This window comes from Oncorhynchus tshawytscha, linkage group LG10 (genome assembly GCF_018296145.1).
Source record: "Oncorhynchus tshawytscha isolate Ot180627B linkage group LG10, Otsh_v2.0, whole genome shotgun sequence".
NCBI classification, from domain to species: Eukaryota; Metazoa; Chordata; class Actinopteri; order Salmoniformes; family Salmonidae; genus Oncorhynchus; species Oncorhynchus tshawytscha.
Window position 1 is genome coordinate 30,127,898 of NC_056438.1, and position 21,627 is coordinate 30,149,524.

The 21,627-nt window shown below is 45.1% G+C and overlaps 1 protein-coding gene across 3 annotated transcripts; it reads right to left on the minus strand.

The window, feature by feature from the left end:
- Positions 1-371: 371 nt before the first annotated feature.
- Positions 372-21,215, minus strand: arsj (arylsulfatase family, member J). 3 transcript variants are annotated; one of them, XM_024434937.2, is made up of 3 exons: positions 20,483-21,215; positions 20,202-20,340; positions 372-2,208 (listed from the first exon to the last, which is right to left on the minus strand). In XM_024434937.2, the coding sequence occupies exons 2-3, from the start codon at positions 20,210-20,212 to the stop codon at positions 840-842; spliced, it is 1,380 nt and encodes a 459-aa protein (XP_024290705.1). In that variant the 5' UTR covers positions 20,213-20,340; positions 20,483-21,215; the 3' UTR covers positions 372-839. The 3 variants fall into 3 exon arrangements, with proteins under 3 accessions (XP_024290705.1, XP_042184418.1, XP_024290704.1); XM_042328484.1 differs by having other exon boundaries at positions 20,202-20,573; positions 20,606-21,214; XM_024434936.2 differs by having other exon boundaries at positions 20,202-21,214.
- Between the last annotated feature and the right edge of the window lie 412 nt (positions 21,216-21,627).

The following is a 21,627-nucleotide window of genomic DNA, read 5'->3' on the forward strand; positions in this document are numbered from 1 at the left end:
AACAAACTTACTGCTGCAAAATTGGGACTGATAGATTTGTCATTGAGAGCGAGAGAAATCAAGCGACAAAAAGTGAGCAAGAGATAGCGCAAGGGAGAGACGTGGAAGTGCAGAGAGAGAAAGATGAGAAAAGACTCCGTGGCGGAATGAGACAAATGAAAAAAAAAAAAATTGCATCGTGGTCTTTAAATTTTGTTAGCTAGTTTTTCATTCAAGTTGAACTGGAGCCACAGCAGACAGACCTAAGGGGGGAGAACATACATTATTCTAAGGTTCAGACCGACTGTGCTAATAAAACAAAGTAAATCTCAGCTGACTAGCAGATATAAATCCTACATTTTCATATTCTTGAAAACACTGCAATCAACAGCTAATAGAATAAACTGTTTATTTGGTTCTTTTTATTTCACCCAAAATATATGAACGCTGTCTGTAAAGATTATTTCTATATTTATTTTCTCTCTGATGAAATGTAATGAATCTATTAACAATCTGAATGTCACAGGAATTCAAGCATGCAATAAAAACCAGAAAAACAAACATTCTTTTAAAGGCCTTAACCTATAGTCTTGAGGTCATAGGTGTTGGGTCTGACAGTAGTGATTTAAAGTGGGTATTTTCCATAAAGCCTACTTTTAGCCTACTCTGAGGCAAATCTATGTCCATTTGTCCATTGATTTCCCATACTATCCAAGCACCAGTCCATTCAAGCCTTCAAATCATTGAGCAGGACAATCCTTTAAGACAGATTGTGTGTCAATCCCTGAGATCTGACCATCTAAGTCTTTCACACAAAAAGTCACAACAATAAAAAAAAGTCTAATCCTCCCCCTTTCTTTTCAGAGCTTCCTCTTCTTCGCTTTCTTCTTTCGTCTCTTCTTGGCCAGGTAGTTAGTGAAGAGGTTAGTCTCCCTATCGTCTTCATCCTCTTCCTCCTTGTACCAGGGTCCCCAAACCCCTCCGTTAAAGTTAGGGTTGGAGCGGGAGTCTTTAGCCGGGTAGCGCACCGGGATGGCCGTCCTATTGTACTGTGCTAGCCTCAATAGCATCTTCTTCACTATGTGTGGGTAGTGTAGTGACAGGTCCACTCGTTCATAGGGGTCTGCCGTGATGTTGAACAGCCAGATGGACTTTCCTCGGTCCCAGCGGATGCGTTCGTTATGCCAGCGGTTGGTCAGAAGTTGACTGGAGAACGTCTGCGGAGGGACCCAGTCGCTGTAGCCCGGCACCCCAGTAAGGAGCTTCCAGTGACCGACCCGGAGGGCGGCACGGATGGCCGTGTTCCAGAGGCCGTAGCCGGCCTTCCAGGATCCATTCTTGGCCTTAGTGTAGATGGGGTCAATGTTGTGTAGGATGTCCTGTCGGGGGGACGGACGGCCCTCGCTGATGGCCTCCCACACGTCGTACCCGTCCAGGTTGAGGTCTTCGTCCAGAGTCCCCTCCCCCAAGGACACCAGGGTGGGGAACCAGTCCGTGATGTGAATCAACGCCCGACATTGGGTCCCCTTGTTCACAAGCAGGGGACTATGGACGAAGCCTACAGCCCGGATGCCCCCCTCCCAGTAAGTTGCCTTGCTCCCCCTCAGTGGCCAGTTGTTGCCCCCGGCCATGGGCTGGCCCCCGTTGTCTGATGAATACACTATCACTGTATCGTCATAGAAACCGTAGCGCTTTAGCGCCAGCGTGAGGTTGTGGATGGCCTCGTCCAGGCAGGACACCATGGCGGCGTATTTGCGACGATGTAAGTTAGGGATGGACTTGTAGCGCTCCACGTAGAGAGCGGGCACCTGTAGCGGGGAGTGGACTGCCTGAAAGGCCAAGTAGAGGAATAAGGGTTTTTGAGGGTTGTGGTGAGCCAGGATGTCCACAGCTTTTTGGGTGAACATCAGGGTTGAGTATTGGCCCCTATCTTGTTCCCAGGCCGCCTCCTCCCCTTCATAGAGATCATAGCCACACATGCCAGGACCGTCACATTTATAATGGCTATAGTAATCACCGCTACCCAGCAGGGACCCAAAGAAGGTGTCGAAGCCACGCTGGGTGGGCATGCAGCCGCGTTTGTAGAAGCCCAGGTGCCACTTGCCCACCATGTGGGTGGAGTAGCCCGCCTGCCGGAGTTTTTGTGGCAGTGTGACATTCTCGAGGGGCAGACAGTTGGCCTGGGTGGGCCGGATGACCGAGTGCTGGAGGCCCGTGTGGATCTGATACCTGCATGGGACACAGAAGAAATGGTGATAGATAAGATTTGATTGTGAAAAAAAATGTCAGTCAAATCAAACAAAGAGAAAGCCAAGTGGCAACGACAGTGGCTAGGAAACACTTCTCAATGTTTAGATAAACTAGAAGAACCAGTGTTTAAACACTTTCAAAAAAAGAGACCATCCTCATCTGGCTGGCCAGAGTATCCAAAACAAGTCACACATCATAAAGCATTTGCTTACATTTACAGCTGAATATAATATAGTTGCAGTATTATGTTATGACAGGTTCATACATACTCCGCCATGACTCTGCTGTGGTGTTTGGACATTTCCTACCTCCACTTTTTTTCTACGCTTGAATTGTAAAGGAGTTTCATGGCATATGATGTGCACACAAATTGCTCCGCATAGGGAAAAATAGGCTATACTGGATGAGAATATTTGGACAATTTCAACACGCTACTGTATACATTTCCAATAAACTAAACCCAAGGTTCTGGTAAATCCATTTAAAAGTTCATGCAGTTCAAGTTTCTAAAACAACAATGAATCCTTTCACAGGCCATTTAAATGCAATGAGACAGCACAGAAAACAGCTTTGCGTAACAGATTACAAACATTATGCAATCTAATTGTAATTACAATGGACTTAGTCCAAAGCAAACAGGTTTAAAATGACAGTTGACTGCTTGGGCTAACATGGGCCGGCAACCAGAGAACATAGTGATGCTTGACAGGAGATGTCCAAGAGCAACATACCAGAGGATGTCGTGGTAATAGTGGTGGGTATCTGGGGGCAAAGTGTCAACACGGAAAACCCATCATTCAAGAGTCAAGGCAAGCCAGGAAACAAGAGTTGTGACCTGAAACTAACGATGTTCCTAACTTTCTATATTGCGATGGCCATTTTGGCAACGATCGAGACGGAAAAGAAAGCGACGAATTGTGTCGACTTTGCCTTGATGTCTCCTCCACGTGTTATGAGAGTGACAAGAGTCGTTGTGTAGAACAGACCGGAGTTCCCGAAAAAGGACCACCTGCCTATTGTCATGAGCAAGGAAATAGTCAACAATCGTTCCCCTGGTGGTAACGATCAAACCCCGGACAAACCAAAGTTACTGTGTGTGCAGTATATCTGTTGACACAGCTACTGCCTATGTACACACGTCTTATTCTGAAAGCCTCTCTTTGTGCTTACAGAGTACCTAAAACCAGTCGGTGATTGTATTTGGCAGTGGGAATAAGGTCTGTTTTGTCATATCATACCATGTAAATATTGCAAACGTTGGTTTTAAAATTGAGCACTTAAGTCTCGGGAATGTAATCAAGGAAGGCACTATTCTGTTAGTAACATGAAGTCAAAAGCTGCACCTTACCTTCATGTACAATGACATAGTGACTGACTCCTGGCGAGGTTACCCATGCTCGACACCGGGAGCAACAAAGCTAGTCTTTTTTTTAAAAGCGGGTCCCCGATGTCTTGAGGTGACGGCCCGTCTTGGCTCAGCAGCCTGGGACGTTGGAGCCGGTCTCGGTAGTAATTACGTCCGACTCTCCTGTGCTGCTTTTGGACGGAGAAAGCCAGGCTACCTCAAATCCATCATCGTCCTCTCATCCCTCTTTCTCTGCTGCTGCCAGTGGCAAAACAGGCAACCACTCACTAAGGCGAGGTAGAGAAAATAAGAAGTTGGATGTGCACTTTGGAAAAAAAGGAGGCTTTGGCTAGAGGGAAGCCAAGAGGTGGACAATCGAACCTAAGGCTTCCTTAGCAGGGTCTATACTCTTCACAGCGGTAGTGCAAGCACTGCAGCTCTCTGTGCAGAGTCACTCCTGGGGATCCAAATCTATGCTTTTCATGTGGAATTATACCTCCCCTCACACAAAAACAACCCATCCTTACGCACGCGATCCCCTCCACACAGCACAGCTTGGCTGGTCATCGTCCTACGCTTGAAGTCATTGGTCGGTGCTCCTGGTTCAGTTTGGGCTAGGTTTACGTCCACATTGAAGTGATGTGTAGGATCTGCAGGTTAAAGCAGCAGGAGTTGATTTTTTAAACGTTTCCACGGCTCCCCCCCAAAACACTCGCTTATTCACACTTGGACACAGTCCTATGCAGGTCTTTGCATGCGATTTTAGCATACCGCATCTTGGAAGTGCAAATACTGTGGAGTACACACTACAGTAACACCTTGCCCTTAACTTTAATAGTAAAAAAAAACATGGACTGGCCTGTCTGTTTTAGGGAAACTGGCTAATAATTCCCTTGAGAAACTGAAAGTTAGAAATGCTGTTGAGTTGATGAAACACAGGGACGTTCTAAGAGGTTTTAGACTTAATTGGTTATTCCCTGAGGTACATGTAATTCACTTAATACTGTCACACAATATTAAACGGTCAGACACAAGCTGAACAGTTTGCAAAATGGCATAATGATTGGTGTGTGTGTGTGTGTGTGTGTGCACAAGCTGTGTTTGTGTGTGTTAAGCCGCTATGTGCGCATGTTTGTAAGCTTATTTGTGCATGTGTGTGTGCGTATGTCTGTGTGCTTGTTTGTATGCTAAAAATGGTGGTTTGCTAATGGACCTCGGGAGAGGGTAATGGCGTAGTCTCTCTGGCAGTCCAGAACTCCCTACCATACAGTGCCTCAGGAGTCAGTCAGGTGGGAGGACCGTCTTACTGAACAACTCTTTCTCCTCCTCCTACAATTCACCGTGTGGCAGATGTGTCTCAATGAACGCTGCACAGTCGCTATGGTAGTAAAATTGCGTCGTTCACAACACACCTCCCACTGGGCACACACACAAACAGGTGAATCAGCGCCGGTTCCACGTCATTTCAATTCAATTAGGTTGAACCGCTAACTGCTACCTTGTTTAGCCCCGGCCTACTAACTGTTAGCTTGTTAGCACAGGCCTGCTAACCGTCTGAATCGCCGCGTCCCAAACACTCACTGGACCCATATTTACTTTCAATCTCTTTTCGATTTTTAATTTGTTTATACCTTCCGGTAACCTGCCTCACCCAATGTGATACGGAATCGCTATTATTTTTTATTTTTAGAACACACTCAAGAACCTCAAGAAGCTAACCAGCTAACTAGCTACAAGCTATTTAGTCATTGTTAGCCACTGCTAGCGGCTTTTACCTTACCTGGATAACACTCGCCAGTCCAGCTTCCCTGCCCCATCCACCGCTGCCCCCTGGACACTGATCACTTGGCTACATAGCTGATGCATGCTGGACTGTCCATTAATCACGGTACTCCATTCTGCTTGTTTATGTTTTATCTGTCGGCCCCAGCTGCACTCAGGCTCTGTGTGTAGTTAATCCGACCCCTCCCTGCCTAGTCATCGCCATTTTACCTGCTGTTGTTGTGCTAGCTGATTAGCTGTTGTCTCACCTACTGTTATAGCTACTGTTTTAGCTAGCTCTCCCAATTCAACACCTGTGATTACTGTATGCCTCGCTGTATGTCTCTCTCAAATGTCAATATGCCTTGTATACTGTTGTTCAGGTTAGTTATCATTGTTTTAGTTTACAATGGAGCCCCTAGTTCCACTCTTCATACCCCTGATACCTCCTTTGTCCCACCTCCCACACATGCGGTGACCTCACCCATTACAACCAGCATGTCCAGAGATACAACCTCTCTCATCATCACCCAGTGCCTGGGCTTACCTCCGCTGTACCCGCACCCCACCATACCCCTGTCTGCGCATTATGCCCTGAATATATTCTACCATGCCCAGAAATCTGCTCCTTTTATTCTCTGTTCCCAACGCTCTAGGCGACCAGTTTTGATAGCCTTTAGCCGCACCCTCATTCTACTCCTCCTCTGTTCCGCGGGTGATGTGGAGGTAAATCCAGGCCCTGCATCTCCCCAGGCACCCTCATTTGTTGACTTCTGTGATTGAAAAAGCCTTGGTTTCATGCATGTCAACATCAGAAGCCTCCTCCCTAAGTTTGTTTTACTCACTGCTTTAGCACACTCTGCTAACCCTGATGTCCTTGCCGTGTCTGAATCCTGGCTCAGGAAGGCCACCAAAAATTCTGAGATTTCTATACCCAACTATAACATCTTCCGTCAAGATAGAACTGCCAAAGGGGGAGGAGTTGCAGTTTACTGCAGAGAGAGCCTGCAAAGTAATGTCATACTTTCCAGGTCCATACCCAAACAGTTCGAACTACTAATTTTGAAAATTACTCTCTCCAGAAATAAGTCTCTCACTGTTTCCGCCTGCTACCGACCCCCCTCAGCTCCCAGCTGTGCCCTGGACACCATTTGTGAATTGATTGCCCCCCATCTAGCTTCAGAGTTTGTTCTGTTAGGTGACCTAAACTGGGATATACTTAACACCTCGGCAGTCCTACAATCTAAGCTAGATGCCCTCAATCTCACACAAATCATCAAGGAACCCACCAGGTACAACCTTAAATCTGTAAACAAGGGCACCCTCATAGACGTCATCCTGACCAACTGGCCCTCCAAATACACCTCTGCTGTCTTCAACCAGGATCTCAGCGATCACTGCCTCATTGCCTGTATCCGCTACGGAGCCGCTGTCAAACGACCACCCCTCATCACTGTCAAACGCTCCCTAAAACACTTCTGTGAGCAGGCCTTTCTAATCGACCTGGCCCGGGTATCCTGGAAGGACATTGACCTCATCCCGTCAGTTGAGGATGCCTGGTCATTCTTTAAAAGTAACTTCCTCACCATTTATGATAAGTTCTGGGACACTGAAGTCCATGGAGAACAAGAGCACCTCCTCCCAGCTGCCCACTGCACTGAGGCTAGGTATCACGGTCACCACCGATAAATCCATGATTATCGAAAACTTCAACAAGCATTTCTCAACAGCTGGCCATGCCTTCCGCCTGGCTACTCCAACCTCAGCCAACAGCTCCGCACCCCCGCAGCTACTTGCCCAAGCCTCTCCAGGTTCTCCTTTACCCAAATCCAGATAGCAGATGTTCTGAAAGAGCTGCAAAACCTGGACCCGTACAAATCAGCTGGGCTTGACAATCTGGACCCTCTATTTCTGAAACTATCTGCCGCCATTGTCGCAACCCCTATTACCAGCCTGTTCAACCTCTCTTTCATATCGTCTGAGATCCCCAAGGATTGGAAAGCTGCCGCAGTCATCCCCCTCTTCAAAGGGGGAGACACCCTGGACCCAAACTGTTACAGACCTATATCCATCCTGCCCTGCCTATCTAAGGTCTTCGAAAGCCAAGTCAACAAACAGGTCACTGACCATCTCGAATCCCACCGTACCTTCTCCGCTGTGCAATCGGGTTTCCGAGCCGGTCACGGGTGCACCTCAGCCACGCTCAAGGTACTAAACAATATCATAACCGCCATCGATAAAAGACAGTACTGTGCAGCCGTCTTCATCGACCTTGCCAAGGCGTTTGACTCTGTCAATCACCATATTCTTATCGGCAGACTCAGTAGCCTCGGTTTTTCGGAAGACTGCCTTGCCTGGTTCACCAATTACTTTGCAGACAGAGTTCAGTGTGTCAAATCAGAGGGCATGCTGTCCGGTCCTCTGGCAGTCTCTATGGGGGTGCCCAAGGGTTCAATTCTCGGGCCGACTCTTTTCTCTGTATATATCAATGATGTTGCTCTTCCTGCGGGCGATTCCCTGATCCACCTCTACGCAGACGACACCATTCTATATACTTCCGGCCCGTCCTTGGACACTGTGCTATCTAACCTCCAAACGAGCTTCAATGCCATACAACACTCCTTCTGTGGCCTCCAACTGCTCTTAAACGCTAGTAAAACCAAATGCATGCTTTTCAACCGTTCGCTGCCTGCACCCGCACACCTGACCAGCATCACCACCCTGGATGGTTCCGACCTTATAGATGTCCACATATTCAAGTACCTAGGTGTCTGGCTAGACTGTAAACTCTCCTTCCAGACTCATATCAAACATCTCCAATCGAAAATCAAATCAAGAATCGGCTTTCTATTCCGCAACAAAGCGGAATCACGCCGCCAAACTTACCCTAGTAAAACTGACTATCCTACCGATCCTCGACTGATGTCATCTACAAAATTGCTTCCAACACTCTACTCAGCAAACTGGATGCAGTTTATCACAGTGCCATCCGTTTTGTTACTAAAGCACCTTATACCACCCACCACTGCGACTTGTATGCTCTAGTCGGCTGGCCCTCGCTACATATTCGTCGCCAGACCCACTGGCTCCAGGTCATCTACAAGTCCATGCTAGGTAAAGCTCCGCCTTATCTCAGTTCACTGGTCACGATGGCAACACCCATCCGTAGCACGCGCTCCAGCAGGTGTATCTCACTGATCATCCCTAAAGCCAACACCTCATTTGGCCGCCTTTCATTCCAGTTCTCTGCTGCCTGTGACTGGAACGAATTGCAAAAATCGCTGAAGTTGGAGACTTATCTCCCTCACCAACTTCAAACATCTGCTGTCTGAGCAGTTAACCGATCGCTGCAGCTGTACATAGTCGATCGGTAAATAGCCCACCCATTTTTACCTACCTCATCCCCATACTGTTTTTATTTATTTACTTTTCTGCTCTTTTGCACACCAATATCTCTACCTGTACATGACCATCTGATCATTTATCACTCCAGTGTTAATCTGCAAAATTGTAATTATTCGCCTACTTCCTCATGCCTTTTGCACACAATGTATATAGACTCCCCTTTTTTTTCTACTGTGTTATTGACTTGTTAATTGTTTACTCCATGTGTAACTCTGTGTTGTCTGTTCACACTGCTATGCTTTATCTTGGCCAGGTCGCAGTTGCAAATGAGAACGTGTTCTCAACTAGCCTACCTGGTTAAATAAAGGTGAAATAAAATAAAATAAAAAATAAAAATATGGACCAGACGTTGAATTGACATCTGTAGCCAGTGTGCTGGTGGCAGTGTTGTTGTTGTTTGGTCCCATCGCCAGCAGACTGTAGTGGAGTTACATGCAACACGCAGGGATAGAGTCATAATTAGAGTATATACACCCAACATCTGGCATCCAAAACCTAAAGATCCTCTAGTGTCTTTTGAAAGGAGAATGACTGTAGCATATGGGTTAACCTTTTACTGCAGTGGGCTAAAAATCAGGGTCACACAAGAGTTGTTCTTGGTAGTCTTAAAACACATTTACTTTGAAAATGGAAGTGTACACCTCACACACACCCACACGGTTATGGGCTTACAAAAAAGGAAGACGCCTGTACCATGTCAGATATAGAGGGTCCCAATATTACACATCACAAAACCGTTAAGTATAAAAGTATGTACAAGTATAAAAAACATTTAACAAACACTCCACTAGGTCATTTTGACTGCAAGAAAGACCTACGTAGGTCTGAGTGGCTCCTAGGATTCATTTTTAATTTTTTTTTAAAGTATTTTATTTTACCTTTATTTAACTAGACAAGTCAGTTAAGAACAAATTCTTAACTGACAGTGGGAACACTGCCTTGTTCAGGGGCAGAACGACAGATTTATACCTTCTCAGCTCGGGGATTCGCTCTTGCAACCTTTCGGTTACTAGTCCAACGCTCGAACCACTAGGCTACCTGCCACCCCACTAGGCTACCTGCCTCAAACAAGTGAAGTGGGGCAGTTTAAAATGCTATATAAAACTTGAAGATTTAACATGTTAGTGAATCAGAATTCATCTTTGAGGATAGAAATGATAATCTAACGCTAACCATTCAGTGGGGCACTACTACGGGATCTGGGATGAGAACCAGATTGTGTGTTGCTTTCACGTGGGTCTGGGATGATCACGTCTCACCAGTTAGTGGTCTGAGTAGGGTCTCTCAAAATCGCCACTCCACAACAAAACACACTGGGGGGGGGGGATAGAGGAAGCATTGTTGCCCTGGGCGATCATTAACTGGATCCAATATGGATCAAATTAACTAATATAGTGATGGAAAAAAATAAGCCAAGGGAAAAGCAACATCTGTCTTTGGGTAGAGACCAAAGAGACAATCAAGCAAGCTCTTTTGGTGGTCCATGGTGGAACTTGGCGCCGAGCGCGTAGGCTTTGACTAGAGCTGAATCTGAACCCCAATTGCCATTATATAGTCGGTGACATACGTTGAACTGAACTCAAGACTTCACAACTGCAGATAATAAATGTGCAGAGAAAACTTTAGTTTCCATCTATATGCCATCTCTCTGTTCAGCGCTTTTCACAAGCAATTATACGTCCATGTTTACTCTCTTCGTTTGCCCATAAATGTCTATATAAAAAAAAGTGCTGTTTCTGGAGGGGTTACTGCTCCATTATCTTCATTCTCAGCCAGACGTGGACCAGCTTGTATACATTCCACCGGCGTATAAGATTAGATTTTCCATTCCTTCAGACTTCATCTGTTTTTATTTGTCCAGCTTCGTATTAAAAAGCCAAGGATTGAAATCTGGGATTGAGAGGAAGGGACAATGTCTCCCTGAGGGCATCTTTTTCTTCAGATTTTTAAAGCCACACAAAATCACAACGCAACACAGTTAGAAAAAAGGACAGATGCACGTCAGAGCTGTGTGTGTGTGTATATATATATATATATATATATATATATATATATATATATATATATATATATATATATATATATATATATATATATATATATATATATAATATAAGAGTCTCTTATGTGTTCATCCGAAAGGTAGAGTGTGCGTGTGAAAGAGAGCAAGTGTGTGTGTGTGTGTGTGTGTGAGCGCATGTGTGTTTCTGCGAGTGCGTATGCGTGTGACTGCACAAATTCATCTACGTATGAGAGAGTGTGTGAATTCACCATATAATCCTAACCCTCCAGAGAGTCTTCTGGGATGCTGGTGCTCACATACCAAAAGGTTACAGGCGTGTAATGAGAATGTCACGCTACGCAGTCTCTCATCCCTAAACAGATCAGTCATCTAAAACAAAAGCTCTTGACGTGGACTGCAATTCAAAAGTATCCTGGTCTATATCTATGACATTTCAAGGGAATGGGTCATTGGCCTTGAATTTGTGTGGGTCTTGAGTGGTTGAAGGACATTTCTGCTTTCTAGTCTTTATGGGCCCGTAAAAAAAAATAATGACTGGAGTAGTGAGCGTATTCAATGTGCCTCACACCCTGTCGCATACAGCCCGTTTACAGACCCTCATTACCATCTTATGGCACGAGCTCATGGTTCTTCCCTACTTTAAGTCCATATCAACCAAATTACAGTACAGCCACAATCTCAAAACACCCATTGTAAATCACACTAGCTATCGCCCTGGTTTATATTTACACAACCGCTGGACCGATAGGCCAACAAATCACAACAAGCCATTAAAACACAACTCAACAAGTGCAGCTTGCAATCACAGAATCCCACAAGGCACAACAGGGATACCACTACTAGGCTACACAACCACTGGGTTCTAGGCCTATACCAGGTTTCAAACCATCACTATCCCTGGGCCCGGCTCCATGTGCCAACCCCACGGAACTGTTCCACGTCCTCCCCACATATGGTTTGAATAAGCTGCCTCTCCTCGGCTCTCGAAAGCTAATGAAATTTAGCCTTGGAGCGGTGTGGTTCCCTCGCTTATTCCCTTCCTCTCTTTCGACTTGATCCGACTGGACCGCCCCTTCAATCGCACTTCTGCTGCGCCCTCTTTGGCACTCGTCCTCTTTAACCCATCCAGGACTCAAAACACTATAGATTCCCAAGCTCTTATCCAGACCCTCCCTTAAACCTTCATTCCCTTATTCACACGTTGGTCTTGCTTCACATATCCACAGGTTCACTTCGTCAACCGACCCAGTATGCATTCACTCTGCAACCCAGTGTGCTGGGATGGAGTGAGTGTATAGGGTGAAGGGAAGGGTAGAAGGTGCAACAGAGTGAGTGTATAGGGTGAAGGAAAGGGTAGAAGGTGCAACAGAGTGAGTGTATAGGGTGAAGGAAAGGGTAGAAGGTGCAACAGAGTGAGTGTATAGGGTGAAGGAAAGCGAGATGTACAAAGAGAGAGCGACAGCTCAGTGAAGCCACATGGGGATGGGTGAGTGAGCGGGGAAGCTGGACGACTGTGGACAGTCTCTGCATGGGGTCTGGAGAAGTGGAAGGTGAAACTCGACTGGGGTGAGAGGGCAAAGGGGGGGGGTAGCTCTGTGCAAATAAACCACGGCTCTACCCGCGGTTTGTTAGAGTTACAACTTACAGCGCTTTGACACCAAGACAGCACAGTGTTTGGTTTTATGAAGCTGCCCTTATCCACATTGGTGATGTCCTCCACGCAACCCAGAAGCCACTGTGGGGCACATTCCTGATCATTTGTTTGTTGATGGATGGAGGTTCATCAGCGATGTGGGCCTTTGATAGCTAAATAGAATGTAGCTTTACGCAGATTCCACCGGAGTCATCCCCCGTGGGAAGTAGAAAGAGAGGAACAGAGAGAGACTGATAGATGTGTGTGAGAGAGAGACCGATAGATGTGTGTGAGAGAGAAAAGAAAGCGTTTCGGGAGACGGAGGGGAGGGGGGGGAAAAAAAAGGTATTCTGGCTATTTTCTTAATCGTTTTTATTCAGACTAGTCACAAATCTTTCTAAAAAGGAGTGCGTCTGAGAATGTAATAGTGAATTTAGACTACAACAAGGAGACATAATTCAAGTCAATTTTAACACTACCTGACAAACAGCTGTGAGGTTAAGTTTCCAAAGTTCTGGCAAAAATTAAATCAGCTGTCTTTTATGAATGCCTAATTCCACACCCGTGTACTAAACACCTTTGACAGAGGCCACACATCAGCTCTGTCCGGACACGTTTTGTCGTCATGTCTCTCAAGCTGCGAAATACGCACATCTTTGATACTACCGGGTGTGTTTACAAAACTTTCAGAAAAAATGTCCTTTGTCCCAACCTCCTTGTCTAGCAGAGAAGTTATTTCAGAGAACCTGGTCTTGAGCACCATCCATTGTCTCATACCCATTTCCACAGACATAGTCCACATTCTTAATAAGGAACGCCATAACCGCTGCCAGGTCAATGCAACCTATGCCCTTTCCTTGGTATAACTCCTCACTTTTCCAGGAGTGAATTACTGAGTAGTACAGTGAGAGTTCATGGGGTTTGAAGAGCCTAATAAGTCAAGGGCTGTTGTTGAACTTGGGAGGCAAATGCTCAACTGAAGCCTCAAAATGTTTTTTTTTCTGCCGCTGCCCTGAGGAAAACCAGAGGTCGAGGTGCTTCGATTCAGAGCTGCCGTAGCAATTTGTGGGGGGTTACCTTTGTACAAACAGCAGCAGCACAAATGGGGTTCTGTCTGTCTCCATTACTGACCCCATAACTTTCTCCTCTCTCAGTCTAAATAACATCATGGTTTTTTTCTGCATAGAAAACTATTGGGCAGGTCGCTTCAGGGTATTTTCAGGCCGCCTATGTCCAAACAGTAAAAATATATATATCATTTTCGGGATGGAACATTTGAGTGTAAACTTATATAAAAGTATGTATTAGAGAACTAACAATCAACTAAATAAACAGCCTGGTCTCAGACTAGATGTAAATATCTGAAACACTCAAATTAGTATGATATGTAACCATAGCAAGCGTAACATAAAACAGATGGTTACTTAAGGCAAAAACAAAAGTATGGTGGTTGATCAGGGTGGGCGTGTAACGTGAATGTCGAGAGGTGGGACAAAAGTCGTGAGTTTGAATCTCAACACAGACAACTTTAGCATTTTAGTTAATTACTTAATAAATGTTTTGCTACTACTTAGCATGTTCGCTAACCCTTCAACTAACACTTTTAGCTAACCTTTTAACCTAACCGTAACCCATAGACTAGCTAATGTTAGCCAGCTAGCTAACGTTTGCCACCTAGCTAGAATTCACAACATAACATACATTTAGCAAATTCACAACATATAATACAAATTGTAATTCGTAACATACCATACGAAATGTAACATATCATACTCAATGGAGTGTCTCGAATTTACACACAGAATATACAAAATGCTCTGAGACCAGGTTGAAATGAAAGCTTGACAGTCAGGGAGAATCAAAAATCAAGAATTAAAATGATGAGTTCAGGGGCATTTCTGTCATGGTATGGGGCCCCCGTTGATTTTATTATAACGTTTGAGTCACTCAGATGGCGTAAGACACGGCAAAATGTGTAGTACTTACTGCAGGAAATTCGCTTTAAAACTGCAGTTTTTCCTCTCTCAGCCTCATGGCCCACAGGAGGGCCTTTTCAATTGTAAATGGAGTTTAATGAGGTGAAGACAGAAAAACATTTTTAAAGAAAGCTGCGATTTCAGTGGCTGGGTCAGTCTTGCATGCTGCCACCACCTGATCTCTGCAAATGAAGGACCTGATGCCAGAAGACAGTGGGCGCTTGTGTGTGAAGGATCAAGTCTGGGCCTCTCTCTGGTATCCACGTGTTGCATTAAAAGCAAAGGGAGAGTGGTTGAGTGGGACAGACATTTGACCTGGCCATCTCTAATCCTGCACAACAAGCCGAGTGGATTGAGTCGATTCTGGAAAACCCTCGCGACTCAAAAGACCATTGTCACCATCACAACGATCGCTTCTCTTTGTAGGACCAGTGACCGGAATGATAGTGTGTGGGCATGGTAGTAGGAGGGGGCCCAGCGGGGTTGAGAGAGATTGTGTGACATTTGTGCAGACCTACTCCTGGACTAAAAAGCACATTGAAATGGAGAGTGCTAACGCAGTCCAGAAAGAGGCTTCATCAGCCTTCATTCAAGAGTATTTTCTTCAGACAATCTTTCCACCGAAAAGGCTCAACAACAGCTCTTACTATGGAAACACAGCAGATGAAAACACATGGTAATATATTTATTTCCTACCAGAATAACGCACTCACCTCGTCGCTGCAATGCCCAGTCAGTGGCAGTGCCATAGGGGGAGGGAAAAGGAGGAAGAAATGGCTGATATTACCTCGACTTGAACTTCATTACCATACATGTCAACATGCCCCGGGATATCTGGATATTTTGACCTGTCAATCCCCTTCAGTCCCCTGGGTAGAACTTAATATTTACAAGGCAAGACAACCTGTCCATCTAGAGACAGTTGAGGAAAAAAAACATTTTCAAACTACAGCCTTCTGGTGTATAGCTGTGGTTTACAATTGGGGCGCAACAATAACAACCGGAATTTAAATTGAGCGTGTGTGTGTGTGTGTGTGTGTGTGGCAAGGGGTCAGATTCCGTTGGTTGCCACGCCAACCAGCCCAAAACCCCCCCAAAAACAATTACGCCTCAAAAAAAGGGACCCTAAGCGGCGAGCAAAAGTTTAGAGATCACAGCAACCACCCTTTCAGCACGATATTCAAGTTACTATATTGCAGGCCACAAAAGGGGAAAAGCATTGACATCTTGACATTTTAACGGCCCTATAGAATGGATCATGGGACAGACATCTGCTGAAATCCCACCGCAAGGCATGGAAGGGAAATCCAGTCTGGTCCCTCCAATATACAGCACATAGCAGTACCGTAGCTCTCCTCACATTTCTATCCATTAGTAAAAACACACACAAAGGGCCCCTAATCTCCTCTTTGGAGGACACCCTTCTATTTCAAAACATAGATAAAAAATTTAAAAATTAAACACCACCACTCTTGCAATCATCCTTTCAGGAGTAGCCTGGTAACACAACTGTATATACACCGACATTTCCATATGTACAACAGGGGTGGGTGGAGTGGGCAACATGGGAGACACTTTTTTCCCCATAATTTGCCAGAAGAGGTGCCCAGGAACCTTCCCGTTTCAGCAGACACTATAGGCGCAACTGAACTATCACATTTACATAAGTACTCAGACCCTTTACTCGGTACTTTGTTGAAGCACCTTTGGCAGCGATTAGACGAGTCGTCTTGGTTATGACGCTACAAGCTTGGCATGCCTGTATTTGGGGAGTTTTTCCAATTCTTCTCTGCAGATCCTCTCAAGCTCTGTCAGGTTGGATGGGGAGCGTCACTGCACAGCTATTTTCACGGCTCTCCAGATGTTTGATTGGGTTCATGTCCAGGCTCTGGCTGGGCCACTCAAAGACTTGTCCCGAAGTCACTCTTGGCTGTGTGCTGAGGGTCGTTTTCCTGTTAGAAGGTGAACATTCGCCCCAGTCTGAGGTCCGGAGTGCTCTGGTTTTCATCAAGGATCTCTGTGTACTTTGCTCCGTTCATCTTTCACTCAATCCTGACTGATCTCCCAGCCGCAAAAACATTCCACAGCATGATGCTGCCACCACCATGCTTCACCGTAGGGATGGTGCCAGGTTTCCTCTAGACGTGACGCTTGGCATTCAGGCCAAAGAGTCTAATTTTGGTTTCATCAGACCAGAGAATCTTGTTTCTCATGGTCTGAGAGTCTTTAGGTGACTTTTGGTAAACTCCAAGCAGGCTGTCGTGTGCATTTCACTGAGGAGTGGTCTAGCCACTCTACCATAAAGGCCTGATTGGTGGAGTGCTGCAGAGATGGTTGTCCCATCTCCACACAGGAACTCTGTCAGAGTGACCATTGGGTTCTTGGTCACCTCCCTGACCAAGACCCTTCTCCCCCGATTGCTCAGTTTGGCCGGGCGGCCAGCTCTAGGAAGAGTCTTGGTGGTTCCAAACTTCTTCCATTTAAGAATGATGGAGAGCACCGTGTTCTTGGGGACCTTCAATGCTGCAGAAATGTTCTGGTACACTTCCCCAGATCTGTGCCTTCACAATATCCTGTCTCGGAGATCCAAGGACAATTGATTTGACCTCATGGCTTGGTGTTTACTCTGACATACACCGTCAACTGTGGGACCTTTATATAGACAGGTGTGTGCCTTTCCAAATCATGTCCAATCAATTTAATTTACCACAGGTGGACTCCAATCAAGTTGTAGAAACATCTCAAGGATGATCAAGGGAAACAGGATGCACCTGAGCTCAATTTTGAATCTCACAGCAAAGGGTCTGAATACTTGTGTAAATAAAGGTATTTATTTTTAAATGATTTGCAAAAATGTCTAAAAACCTGGTTTTGGCTTTGTCATTATGGGGTATTGTGTGTAGATTGACGAGAAAACCCATTTAGGAATAAGTAACGTAACACAATGTGGAAAAAGTCACGGGGTCTCAGTACTTTCCAAATGCACTGCATCTGTAGCGTTTTCCTCTGTGGACCCAGACGGTTGCTATAGCGGCTCCACTTGCAGACAGTTAAGCTGTTACTGTGCATCTTTGTTCTCCAGCACTCAATTGTGCGTTTTGAAATGTGGATCTTGAACCAATCAATCAAATGTATTTTATAAAGGCCTTCTTACATCAGCAGTTGCCACAAGGTGCTTATAAAAGAAACCGGGCCTTCAACAAGAAAAAGGGCAAGCGGTGCAGATTTAGAAGAACTAGTGGCTAGGAAAAACTCCTTAGAAGTGCAGGGACCTAGGAAGAAACCTAGAGAGGAACCAGGTGAGAGAGTTGAAACAGCTGATTCAAAGCAGTCATTGTTGCACTTTATATTGTGTGCGGTTGCATGCATTTGGGTGTCTTGAGAACACACCGTAACTGAAGTCTGTCTGCATAGCCTTTCAAGTCACATTGCGCTTGCATGCAGAAGTGGGATACTTCAAAGGCCTCTTCTATTAGGCTCCAGTGAAACACAGTCATAACGCTCCAATGGACCTTAAGTCTCGAGCAATTTAGCCAACAATTAAGCCTCCCATGCACAATTAATTTTGACTAATGATCACCTCGCATGTATAGGGTAGGCTAATTAATGGAAATAAGTAAATCAGTCTGAAGAAGAAGACAATTAACCACCCCCCCCCCCCTGGGATGCAGGTGGAATGGTCACCTCTTGACTTTATAACACATTTATAACACTTTAACACACTCAGTGCATTGGCCCAGCCTGGTCTCATAGATTAGACATAACATAGTAAACATACTGAACATACTGGGACACTGAAATGAGTTAGATACTTTGCAACTTTCCACTTGGCTACCCCTACCAACAGCTCTGTACCCCCCACAGCAACTTGCCCAATTTCTCCTTCACCCAAATCGAGACAGCTGATGTTCTGAAAAAGCTGCAAAATCTGGACCCCCTACAAATCAGCCGGGCTAGACAATCTGGACCCTCTCTTTCTAAAAGTATCTGCCGCAATTGTTGCAACCCCTATTACTAGCCTGTTCAACCTCTTTCGTATCGTCTGAGATTCCCAAAGATTGGAAAGCTGCCGAGGTCATCCCCCTCTTCAAAGGGGGAGACACTCTAGACCCAAACTGTTACAGACCTATATCTATCCTACCCTGCCTTTCTAAGGTCTTGGAAAACCAAACAGATGACCAACCATTTCGAATCTCACCGTACCTTCTCCGCCATGCAATCTGGTTTCCGAGCTGGTCATGGGTGCACCTCAGCCACGCTCAAGGTCCTAAACAATATCATAACCGCCATCGATAAAAGACAATACTGTGCAGCCATATTCATCAACCTGGCCAAAGCTTTCGACTGTCAATCACCGCATTCTTATCGGCAGACTCAACAGCCTTGGTTTCTCAAATGACAGAGTTCAGTGTGTCAAATCAGAGGGCCTGTTGTCCGGACCTCTGGCAGTCTATGGGGGTGCCACAGGATTCAATTCTCAGGCTGACTCTTTTCTCTGTATACATCAATGTCGTCGCTCTTGCTGCTGGTGATTCTCTGATCCACCTCTACACAGACGACACCATTCTGTATACTTCTGGCCCTTCTTTGGACACTGTGTTAACAACCCTCCAGACGAGCTTCAATGCCATACAACTCCCCATCCGTGGCCTCCAACTGCTCTTAAATGCAAGTAAAACTAAAATGCATGCTCTTCAACCAATCACTGCCCGCCCGTCTAGCATCACTACTCTGGACGGTTCTTACTTAGAATATGTGGACAACTACAAATACCTAGGTTTCTGGTTATACTGTAAACTCCCCTTCGAGACTCACATTAAGCATCACCAATCCAAAATTAAATCTAGAACCGGCTTCCTATTTCACGCACCAGCTGGTATATTTCACTGGTCACCCCAAAGCCAATTCCTCATTTGGCCGCCTTTCCTTCCAGTTCTCTGCTGCCAATGACTGGAACGAATTGCAAAAATAGCTTAAGTTGGAGACATATCTCACTCCTTAACTTTAAGCATCAGCTGTCAGAGCAGCTTACAGATCATTGCACCTGTACATAGTCCATCTGTAAATAGCCCACCCAACTACCCAACTTTGCACCCCAATATCTCTACTTGCACATTCATCTTCTGCACATCTATCACTCCAGTGTTTAATTGCTAAATTGTAATTATTTCACCACTATGGCCTATTTTTTTCCTTACCTCCCTAATCTTACCTCATTCGCACACACTGTATATAGATTTTTTGTATTGTGTTATTGACTGTACGTTTGTTTATTCCATGTGTAACTCTGTTGTTTGTGTCACAATGCTTTGCTTTATCTTGGCCAGCTCGCAGTTGTAAATAAGAACTTGTCGTCAACTGGCCTACCTGGTTAAATAAAAGGTGAAATAAATCAAATGTAAAAAACTACTTAGCATGTTACCTAACCCTTTCCCTAACCGAACATCTATCAACCCGAAGGTCGTGAGGTTGAATCTCACCACAGGCAACTTTATCATTTTAGCAACTACTTACTACTTTGCAAAGACGTTGCATGTTAGCTAACCCGTCCCCTAACGCTTTAACCAAACTCCTAAACTCAACCCTAACCTCTAGCCTTGCTAACGTTAGCCAGCTAGTTAAAATTATTGTATGTTTTGCAAATTCATAAAATATCACACGAAATGGGTAATGGACATCCACAATTGAATACATACCATACGAAATGTAACATACTGTGTCATACTAAAATTAAGCATCTCGGATTTACGTACAGAATAATACGAAATGCTCTAAGACCAGGTTGACTGACCACAACTGAATACCCACGAGACAGGAGGTTCAACTCACCTGCCAGTCATCAATTGACTCCTGGAAGGGCTACAGAGAGGCTGAACGTAGTAATTCTCCAGTTTCACTCCCTGCGCTGCCAGCCTGTCCAGAGTTGGGGTTTTGATCTCGGACCCATGGTAGCCCACGTCCCGGAAGCCTTGGTCATCAACCAGGATGAAAATTATGTGAGGTTGAGTGGTCTTGTCACGATTACTCACTCGGTTCTGCGAATTGCCATTCCAATTTCCCCACGACATCTGATAGCCACATGTCAGTGAAGTAAACGCGAATAAACTCACCAGGACACTGAAGATAAACATCTTCATCCCCGACGTTTACACTGCATCAAAAACCAAACCACTCGAAGCATTGTGTTAGTCGGAGTAAAAATGTATGTATGTATGTATGTGTGATGTATGTATAATGTATGTATAATTAAGCGATCGTTGGTTTGCTACATTGCAACAAAGTTATTGGCAGTGGTTGTCATGGTGGACAACGAGCGAATGCGGTGGAGCGTTGCACATGTCCCGGTGTAGCAGCCCTTAGAAATTGTGTTAGCATTGTCCTCAATGGCCTGCTCTCATACTCTAGCCCGATGACAACGTTTGTGTTCAGTAGCCGACGAGAATAGCAGTCCAGTCCTTTCAAATGCTGCAACACGCGTGTTTGAAGTCCCCACCATTAAAACGTTCATCCAAAGTTCTGCCACGCAAAACATCTTCCCGTCGGAATGCTCTATTCCTCGTTTGAAACGTGGCTCCTCTTACCAAAATCGTTGAATCAACTTCACTTAAAACTGTGTTGCATCAATCGCGAACCTCACTTGTGTTTCTTCTAGGACGTGAGAGACTTGACAGGTCCTTCTCTCTCAGCAACGAGTCTGTTTTAGAAACACCCGCTGCCAGCTGTAGGGGCTGCTCTTCCGTGTATGTGCGCTCCTCGCACTCCACCATCAAAGTCCACACATTTAAATGGATGGGGGAGTACAAAGAGCATTTGGATCAACCTATTGATTGGGATGTGACAGTGTGGATTATACAACGGGTGGGTATAATCCTGAATGCTGATTGGTTTAAACCGCATTCCACAAATTTCCGCTGGCTAAATCTATGACGTTTAAATGCCCATTTGCACTGTTCCATCTGATCACGCAATCCACTGTTTTATCAGCCCAGCCAGGCAATTTATAAACTTGATCTCCACTATAAAAAGCATTTAAAAAATCTTGAATCATAAACTCATTGTTATGGATGTATGCAAATAGAAAACAGTTCATGCAAATGAAGCTACTTTGCTGTTATTCTGGCTGCACTTTTTGACTTGACTGTAAATTAGCTGTAGTTGGCTAGCTAGCATACAAGGGATAAGAACATTGCCAGCCAGTATGGAAATGTAACATTTAAAATGAATGACTGTCGTGTCCATAGATTCAGAACAAAAG